The following is a 10,628-nucleotide window of genomic DNA, read 5'->3' as shown; positions in this document are numbered from 1 at the left end:
TCTGTGTGGAGTAATATGATATGAAGCTCCCGAGTCAATCATCCAATCAGTTTACTGGTATGATATACTGACACATGCATCATCACCAAGGATGATAATATCTCCATCGGATGTAACTGCAGTCGTGTCTTTCTCTTCCGACTTTGTCTCATTCCTTTGATCTCTCGTCTTTTTTCTGCATTCTCTTTCATAGTGATTTGGACCTCCACAATAATGACACTTGAATTCTTTTCTGGTTTTGGACTTTCCTCTGGATTTGTCTCTTCCTTTATGAGGTCCTCTGGTGTAATTTCTTCCTCGATTATCAACTATTTCTGTAACTAATGCCTTAGTTTCAGAGTTGGCTACTTGCTCCTTTCTTCTGGACTCTTCATTTAGAAGACAATCTTTGACTGTTTGTAATGTCAGTTTTCCATCAGGAGCAGAATTACTGAGCGACACCACAAGAGTATCCCAACTATCTGGCAAGGAGCTCAGTAATAATAGTGCCGTAACTTCGTCATCCAGGGTAATCTTCATGGTGATAGATTGGTTGATTAGACCCTGGTAAGCATTCAGATGCTCTGTCATATTTGCATTTTCTTTGTATCTCAGTCGTGCAAGATTTCTGATAATCGAAACTTTGTTCAAGGCATTCTTTCTCTCAAACATAGCTTCAATTTTGGTCCACAGAGCATCAGCTTTATTCTCGTTCGCGAAGTGATGAAATATACTGTGTTCGATAAAACGTCGTATGAAACCGACAGCTTTTCGATGCAGTATAGTCCATTCTTCGTTTGATATGTTTTCTGGCTTGGCACTATCTCCACTCAATGGCAAATACAGATCTTTGCAATATAGCAGGTCCAACATGCTTGGCTTCCATATGGAATAATTTGATCCGTTGAGTTTAAACATTCCTCCAATGGATTCTTCCATGTATCCTAATGTGGCTCTGATACCACTTGTTGGGAAAGATAGCCAAATTAAATAACTTTTCGTACAGCGGAAGTGTTGAATCTTTTCCCTTTAGCGATAATATCAGATCAAAGTATTTCCACGATATCAACAATGATAATAATTATGAAGAAAACGACACAATGATTTTTACGTGGAAAACCCAAATTAGGGAAAAACCACGAGACCGAAGTCCAACAAAAGAAATCTCCACTATATCAATAATGGGTACAAATCGTTCCTACAACAATAGGAGATAACAACAACTCTCCCTAGAACAACTTAGGGGATACCAAGAACTTCAAGAATAATTATTCTTGGATGAAACACACGCAATCTCACTTTCAAAGTGGAACTAACACAACTCTAATCACATAGAAAATTCTTTCTGATGTGGAAGATCGGACATTGCCGCAACCACAGAGCATACTAAAATTTATCTAAATGACTAGGCTATACAACACTCAAATGCTTGTGCTTTTGGGATGTTTTTGGGATGGATTGAATGGATGCAAATGCATGGTATTTATAGGAAAAAATTTGGGGTTGGTGAAGTGTGAATGGAGGATGTGTGTTCAAAGTTTGGTAGCCAACTTTGAACCAAACTTTAAAAAAATTGTTTGAATAAAAAATGTGCTTGAAATGTCAACAATTACAAACAAAGATGAGATCTTAATGAAAGCAAGAAATTCAATTTTTCAAAGTTTAAGCTATCAAATCCTTTAAAAATTTGTGAAGGAGAAATCAGTTTGTGACATGTGGAATAAGTTAGAACAGTTATATGAAACAACCATTCTATGGAATTAAGATGGATGAGAACAAAACCATAAATGAAAATATTAATGAATTCGCCAAGTTGCTTTCTGATTCAAAGATGTCTATTGATGAAGAAGACCATGCCATATTTATACTTAATTCTTTTCCAAAACTGTATATGATCAAATAAGGGATACTCTTAAGTATGGGAGAGACACTCTGACCCTTGAATAAGTTATAGGGGCTGCTGCTCATTCAAAGGAATTGGATCTGAGGGCACCATGTAAGAAATGTAAATCTATTGGTGAAGGCTTAAACGCAAGAGGAAGGCATGTTGAAAGAAAATGATATGAATCCGGAGGCAGAAATCCATACAGATCGAAATCAAGATCGAAGAAAACTTATTTGAGAAAAAGGTAGTTTTAGAAGAAATTTCACTCAAAGAAAGGCTAGTTAGAGGCTGACAAAAATCCAGGAAGTGATGCAACAAATCTGTTGGAAAGATATGAAGAAGCAGAGGTTCTGACTATATCCATCAATGATCCAAAAGAAGAATGGATCATGAACTCTTGATGTACATATCATATGTCTCCTAGAAGAGACTGGTTCTTTGAATTTGTGGAAGTGGATTCTGGACAAGTATTAATGGGAAACAATGTATTGGCACAGTGAAGCTAAGAATGTGGGATGAGTCAGTGAAGGTAATTACTGAAGTGAGATTCATCCCTGATTTAAAGAGGAATTTAATCTCCCTAGGTACATTGGATGAAAAATGATTAAGCTACAAAGCTCAAGATGGTGTACTAAAGGTTAGTAAAGGATCTGTAGTAGTCATGAAAGGAAACCTAAAGCAAGGACTTTATGTCTTGTAAGGAAACACCATTACAGCAGAAGCAAATGCAATTGTACATGCCAATGATAAAAAAAATAATTATGGCACAAAATACTTGGCCATATGAGCCTCAAAGGCCTCCATGAACTCAGCAAACAAGGCCTTCTGGATTCTCACATCAACAATCTGGAATTATGTGAGAATTGCATACTTGGAAAGGCACACAAGCTGAAATTCAACACAACAATACACAAGGCAAAATAAACACTTGATTACATACATTCTGATTTTTGGGGCTCACTGAAGGTACCTCTAGCCCTTTCTAAATCTCAATATTCCATTTCCTTGATTGACGACTGTTCTAGAAAATTGTGGATCTATTTTATGAAAAACCAAGGATGACACTTTTAACAAGTTTGTTGAATAGAAAATCTTAACTGAAAATCAAACAGGGAAGAAATAAAAAGATTAAGAACTGATAATGGATTAGAGTTTTGTTATCTAGAGTTTGATAATTATTCAAAGTCTGGAATTGCTATGCATTGAATATGCATAGGCACACCACAACAAAATGGTGTGGCACAACGTATGAATCATTTTGGGCCAAAAGAGTGGCTTCTACGGAATATTCGGCGTAGCATTTTCCCTGTGCAACACTCAGAATCTTAGCATTCAATCATTTACTTAGCCAAGAGAACACTTGTACTGAATCGAAGTCATATTTTTCATATGAATCATATACCCAGACAAGTTGTTTGTTATTCACTGAGCTCAATATTCACACCAAAATCCGTTGTCCACGAATCCATTTTGGATAATCATCACAAACATTCATTCAGTCATTTTGATCTTTCGAATATATATTCATTCATTCAGTTGGTGATTAACCAAATATTATTCTGTATAGAATCACAGTCACAACAACTAGCTTCCTTGTTCATAGACAAAGCGGATCCAAACGCGATTGGAAAAAAAGAAAGAAAGGGAGTAGCTTAAAGAGACCTAGCTGACAAGGTTTTTTTTCCTTTCGGTCGAGCTTGGCCTTGCGGTTCAAGGCATCAGCGACTTTGTTGGTTCTTCCAGGCTTGTATTCCAAGGCACATGCAAGAAGCTATAGCCAACGATCCTCGTGATTTAGAGTAACACGATGGTACATTCAGAAAGATCAATAAAAACAATCAACAACATCGGTACGATGAAACTTTTGATATGATAGATAAGCACATTCATTGGACTTATGATAGACAATACCAATTATGTATGGACATGTGCTCACAGTGTGATCATGCAACAGTTTCAAATTCTATGTATATCCTATGGACCATGGTGACCATAATTAATAGAATACAAAGTATGATCAAATTTAAACTTATTAGACTACTCGCTCTAACACGTAATCATACATAATTTTTATTAGACTTTGGTGCAACTAAAAAAATATCGTCCCCTTTATTAAATACATCGAACCGATAATCACATACTGATTTCTTCAATAAAATCGAACTGAACCACAATGTATCAAAGAAAAAAAGAATGAGATGACTCTGTCCGAAAGCGAAGATACTCTGATATGATACTCAAGTTACCATAATCTTTAGATAAAATAAAATAAAATAAAATTGAATAAGAAAGGGGTAAATAATAGCATACCTAAAGAAGGGTCATGAGCCATTTATTTATAGACTTAGAGCTCCAATGAATATGAAATTATATTATATTTGATAATTAGATCCGTGCACATCCAAATAATATTCTATAATATCTCTAAAAAAAATTAATTTTTAATAATTTTTTGTGAATTGTTGCATCAATACACTTACTTTTAGAGTGTGTATTTTGTAAATTTAAAACTATATCTATTGTTTTTAATTTCTTACATTGTATTTCTTTTTTTATAAACTAGTTTCTATTTATGTTATTAACATTGCTCGAGCATGTGGTTTTTATTCAAAATATAATAAGTGACATTGAAATCTTACACGATTTGTTGATATTAATTAATTATTATCATTGTTAATATTTTTGTTTGAAATATCAGGAATTGAAATTGTTTATCATATTTTTTTCTATTGATCCTCTTATTTTTAAATTTTTTGGCGGATTGGTCCGACTGAGGGGGTTAAGGTTTTTTCCAACCCGTCGGATTGGCTGTAAGACGGGGCATGGGGACCTATTTGACAGCACTATGAAACAATGTCATCAATAGTTATAAGGCATATTTAAACACATGCTAATCAATATATTTTTTTATTTTCAACTTAATTTTAAATAAATTAGTTCCAAAAAAATCTTGTAAGTTGATATAAGTACTTACATTAGAAAAGATAAAATTGCATTTTGTATTTTTTATGTTTGTTTCTTTATGATGTTGGTCATATATGTTATCGAATTTCAATATCAGACCTATATCTTCTTATTTTTAGTAACTTTAGTTTTTTTGACGATTTTGCGCTGATGTAACACAACACACATCAATGCTACATTGGTGTCACATCAGCATCACATCGAAAAAAAATTAAAATTACCAAAAAAACACCGAGTTATATACTAAAACTAAAATTTAACAAAATAAAAAAGAAAAAAGAAAATCGAATTCAAAAGTGATTATGACAGATAAACAACATCCTGGCAATCATAGTGTGCACATTAAAAACATTTTTTTTTTATCACAACAGTTAGCAAAATAATTTTAGTCAAAATTTTATCATGAAACATAACCCTTTCCAAATATATTTAAAAAACAACAAAGATTATTTTTTTATAATTTTTCCCCATTTCTTTCCTGTCTTCTGTTATCATTAGTGATAGACAAGACAAGACAACCCAATGGCCCTGCCCAATCCAATGACCAGCCCATATATAACGGAGCTGGGTTATATAAATATTTTTTAAAAAGGCCAACCCGACCGATTCGACATGTTCTATTTCTATCTCGGTTCTGATATATGAGATACTAGCTGTGTGGGCACTATCCTAACTTCATTTCAACAGATAAGATCTTGTCACATATACAATTTCAAAAAAAAAGTGGGTCCTTTATATACATGGACAAATCTTGATCATCCATCATATCATGGGAGCAATACCCACATGAGTAGGATGAAATAAACCCTTGGTTCTTTACAGAAGAATAAAATAATAATAATAATAATAATAATATAGCAATTAATTTGATGAATGAGTCCCAACTACTCGAACTCATCATTCCACCACGGCGCCCAATTAAATGGACATAATCTTTTGAGCTAAAGCAACCCCACAATTCAATCTTTTCTTCACATAATAATAGTTAAAACATTATACATATTCATCCTTCTGCTTTATATTCCATGTTCTAATTTGGTCTTTGTGTAACATGGCCGTCAAATATATAGATTTGTTTATTTTTTCACATGATTTTCGAAAATACGAAGTTTACGAAATTCATTCAAAAATAGTTTTAACATTTTCCGAAACTTAGTTAGTGACCTGGTTTATACATATATTGAAAATTAATCTTTTTTATTGAATCGAAGCAGGTCTCATAAAAGTTTTTGTGTTATATGTTTTGTCATATAGATATTCCGAATTAAATTGCGTGATATTTTTTTTAAACAAAAACTTGTGTGAGACGGTCTCACGTGTCGTATTTTGTGATACATATATTTTATTTGGGTCATCTAATTTTTCATGTTAATAGTATTAATTTTTATTGTGAATATCGACAGAGTTAACTCATCTCACAAATAAAGATTGGTGAGATCGTCTAATAAGAGATCTACTTTATTTTTTTAATTTTTTTTAATATTATTAAGTTGGGTTATTTATAGTGATTAATTAATTAAAAGATTGTTTTTTAGGATTTGGTTGTACAAATATTCACACTTTGGTCACAAGTATCCAATAAATAAGGTACAAATACAAGACCTCACGTGGGCCTTCTCTGAGCCCGTTGATGTGACCTCCCGCTTATTACTCAACCATTTTCAGCCGTCCGATCATACATTTCCCTCCCATGACTCCACTACTATTTCAGAGCTCCAACTCCAAAATGAACTATTGTTAAAGCTGCGGACCAGAATCTTCAATTCCTACACGTAAAATATTTTATGGGTGTGAATTTGCATGTACTCAGTTGCTGGAACTTTGGACTTTTGGGCCGAAAATCATTCTTGGGTTCGACAAGCAACCGACAGCAGCATTTATATCGATGATATATCTGGGTTCTTTTCTTGATTCTGCATCTACATTATTCTAATTGAGGTACGTTGTGGATTTCGCTGTTTAGATCTTTGGTATTGTTGTTGAAGTTATGGGATTTCAAGAATGCAATTTGATTTGATTTTTTTTTTTTGGTCACTCTTGGAATTGAGAGGGTGCGATCTGTGGTGTTTGGTGTGGACGTTGAGTTCTGTTTGGTGAACTTTTGTTTTCTTTTCAAGCTATGTGTTTAATTTATTCTGAAATAAGAAATTAAAAAAGTTTAAAAATTCATGGGTTTTCAAGCCAGAATTGGATTCTGCTCAGTGCTTATAGAAATTATGAAATTTAGCTAAGGATTCTTGTTTTTCTAATATGTCATTTAAAAAAATACAAACAATAGATGAGCAAGAGAAAAGGAAATTGTTGCTTTTGAGGATGTGTCAAAGTTCGCTTTTATACTTTGGTTTTTCTTTTTCAAAATTTGTGAACCAGCCAAAGGGGTCAACTGCTGAAATTTTTTGAAATCTGTGATTTGGGTCACCTGTGAATTTGCTGCGTTTCCACTTTATGAAGACAGCCTAGTTTATCTTATCTTCAACGATCACCTGTGATGGAGAGTTTAGAGTTAGGACCACACAAGGATGCCTTCTTCCCATTTAAGTTGTATTATTTGATGGAGTAGAAGCTAGTTAAATGTGATTTATAATTTTTTCGATATTTAACATATGCTTGATCTTTGTTGTTATTAGATGTTTGAAGGATAATTTGCATGAAAAAAACTTAAAACGAAGTCATAAATAAATAATTTTTTTAAAAAACTGTCTCTCTTATGTATCAAAGTAACCCAGTTTGTTTGAACTAATGCTATTCTAAACACATTTCGAAGCCCTAAGTTGTGGGTTCAGATCTGCAACTAGCTGGTCTTGATATTGTTTCTGGACTTCATTGCCCATATCGGACCTATGTGTAGACTTTAGGTTTGACAGTCTGTTTTACGTGTGAGAGGGTGCGTTAGATATAGAGAAACATCTTTTATATGGTTTCATGACTTAATATGGTCATCATACAAACAAAACAACGAGCGTTAACAATCTCTTTCGAATTATCTTGTTCATTGCTTATGTTGCTTCTCAACAAGAGTTTTGCATGTTCGTTATCAATAGAGAAGGGTCAATATTGCTTGAATGGGTACAGTAGATTGTTTTCAGTTTCTTCAACTTTTGCCTTTGATTCAATTTTCTGGAACTATTGAATTTTAAATAGAAGAAATATTGTAGGGAAACAATGTAACATAGCATAGATTTACATGGTTTGGCTTTAAAGAACCACGTTCAGGATGAAGCACCCACAACGCTAAAGTTCTATCAAATTTTCATAATTTGGAAGACAGTATAGCTGTATACAGTATATTCTGATAACTATTCTCAAGCAATTTAGATTTTACCTTTGTAAGAGTAATATTGCCAGTCTATTCCGTTCTGATGTTTCAGTCTAAGAGCTATATGGAGCCTCGATTAGATAGTGGCACCGAATCAAATGCTGATAAAACAGAAAGATACTCACCCACAAAACCAAGAAACAAGTTGGGATCTGTGCTGAAGATAGAGAAGCATGAGCGGTCCTATGATGATTTCCATCCCCAAATTCTAAAGAATATTGATGGAAAATTGCCTAAATCTAAAGGGTTTTATCCAAAGCAAATAGGCAAGAATTCACAAAAATGTGAAGATCTCATCATGTGCATGTCGAATTTACCGAATTATTTGGAGAGAGAAGAAAATTCCCAAGAGAAAACATTGAACATTGGGGTCTTAGATTGGCGCCTTCTCAAGAAATGGCAGCATAATCAGAAAGATTTGTGCCACATAAACAGTAACAATTCGCATTTTAGCGGCAATGTATCAGCAGTTATGTCTTCAGAAGCATCGACATCCCATTCTGGCTTGAGTTGCAGTTTCACTCCTTCACAACAGAGATCCGAATTAAAAGCACCTTCTACTGAAAGATGTTGTGATGGTGATAAATTTTTCTCGGGAAATGAGAAAAGTTTGCAAGACCGTAAATCCAGCCCAATTAATGGTCTAAAAGAGCTAAAAAACAAAGACCTGCAGAGAGAACCTGAGCCAAAATCAAAACTTTCTGAAAACAGCAGTGTTGTATCTGTTTTAAAGGGGAATGATATTATTCATTGGAGCATAAAGAAGAACCAGGACAAGAAGAAATCTGGTCCAGTGAGAAGAAGTATAGCTGAAGATGAATGTAGTCAGATAGAAACTGAGACTTTCCAATGTGCGAAGCACAGGAATTCGTCACCAACTGGCAAATTGAACTTTGGAATGGCTAAAATAACCAAGAGTTCAGGCTCAAATGCAACTTCCGCCTCTGTCTGTCCAATTGATTGTACTCGCGATGCCTCGAATGCTACAAGCAGATCCAGAACTAGTCCTTTGAGAAGGCTTTTGGACCCATTTTTGAAGCCAAAGGGTGGTGGAAACTCATGTCACTTGGCACGGTCAAAAGATCCGTCAAGAATAGACAGGTCCTGTAAATTCTCCGGTGAAATAAGTGGATCTCCAGCTTCAAGTCTGGTGAATGGAATCTCAAATGTGACAGATAATAAGAAGAATGAACCATCGACTCTGCAAGCTCTCCTCCAAGTAGCTATAAAAAATGGTGTTCCCCTGTACACATTTACAGTCGATAATCGCAGTGAAATTTTAGCTTCAACTGTTAAAGAATCATGTTCTCCAAAAAGGAAAGAGAGAAGGTGGATTTTTACATTCTTCTCCTTTAGTGAAACGAAGAAAAAAAATGGGTCTTGGATTTATCAAGGAAGTAACGATAGAAATAATGAATATATACCAAATATTGTTGCACGGATGAAAGCTTCTGATGTTACATACCCAAACAGTCAAAAGTCTTTGATAAAATCAAGTGTAAGGGAGTTTGTTTTGTCTTCTGCTGGTTCAAGAGATGTAGACCGGAGATCAGACTCAATGCCACGTGACGAACTTGCTGCAATCGTCATAAACTTTCATGAAAAAATCAGTGGTCTGATCCATGAAGACAACCAAGTTGACCAACCAGCTGGTTTGAAAGAGCCATTCCGAAAATTCATCAACTGTTCATATAATGGAGATGGTGCACCGAACGGAACCATGAGTGATGATTCTTTTAATGCATCAGTCATTTTACCTGTTGGTGATCATGGATTGCCGAGTAAAGGCGAGCCTTCACCATTGATCAAAAGGTGGAAATCTGGAGGTTCATGTGATTGTGGGGGTTGGGATCTTGGTTGTAGATTAAGAATTCTTAGTAGTGGAGGACAGATATCCAAGTGGTCTGCACCAACTTCTGGGCAATTCAAGCTTTTCTTTGAGGTATTTGCATCATGCAGATCAACCATATTTTTCTTAGCCTAAACTTGTTCTTAATGAAACCCTCGAGTAACACCTTTTTAACTCTGTTTCGTGCATTGTACAGGAAGAGTCTGGCGAGAAACGACCTTTCTACGTCTTGTCACCTTTCGAAGATGGGATCTTTTCAGTAGAGTTTAATTCGTCCATCAAACTTATACAAGCATTCTCCATTGGTATCGCAGTTCTGAACAGTGGAAAAACACCTGGAGAAATAACTGAAAAGAGCGAGCCAAAAACCTCGAACCAGGATGTATCCGAGGTTTCTGAAAAATACCTCTCATATCCTCCGGTTTCCCCATTTGGAAGAGTGTAGTTTGCATAATCGAATGGTAGGTATATAGCTATGGAACTTCGATCTGTGCATTTTTTTGTATCCGCTTGTTGGCTAAGGCGCTGAGCGGCCTGTGATTAGAACCAGAATGGTAAAATAATGTGATGTTTTAAGGATATGCTAAAATGAATGGATTGTACTTAAATATCAAAGAATCCCTTCTTGGTGATTG

The 10,628-nt window shown here is 34.8% G+C and overlaps 1 protein-coding gene across 3 annotated transcripts; it reads left to right on the top strand.

The window, feature by feature from the left end:
• The first annotated feature begins 6,505 nt into the window (after positions 1–6,505).
• LOC140823086 (uncharacterized) lies at positions 6,506–10,628 on the top strand. 3 transcript variants are annotated; one of them, XM_073184215.1, is made up of 3 exons: positions 6,506–6,766; positions 8,197–10,086; positions 10,190–10,628. In XM_073184215.1, exons 2-3 carry the CDS (start codon positions 8,209–8,211, stop codon positions 10,436–10,438), a joined length of 2,127 nt encoding a protein of 708 aa, XP_073040316.1. In that variant the 5' UTR covers positions 6,506–6,766; positions 8,197–8,208; the 3' UTR covers positions 10,439–10,628. The 3 variants fall into 3 exon arrangements, with proteins under 3 accessions (XP_073040316.1, XP_073040315.1, XP_073040314.1); XM_073184214.1 differs by having other exon boundaries at positions 8,174–10,086; XM_073184213.1 differs by having other exon boundaries at positions 7,984–10,086.

This window comes from Primulina eburnea, chromosome 2 (genome assembly GCF_022965805.1).
Source record: "Primulina eburnea isolate SZY01 chromosome 2, ASM2296580v1, whole genome shotgun sequence".
Lineage (NCBI taxonomy): Eukaryota > Viridiplantae > Streptophyta > Magnoliopsida > Lamiales > Gesneriaceae > Primulina > Primulina eburnea.
This window is presented reverse-complemented; position numbering and strand designations above follow the sequence as displayed.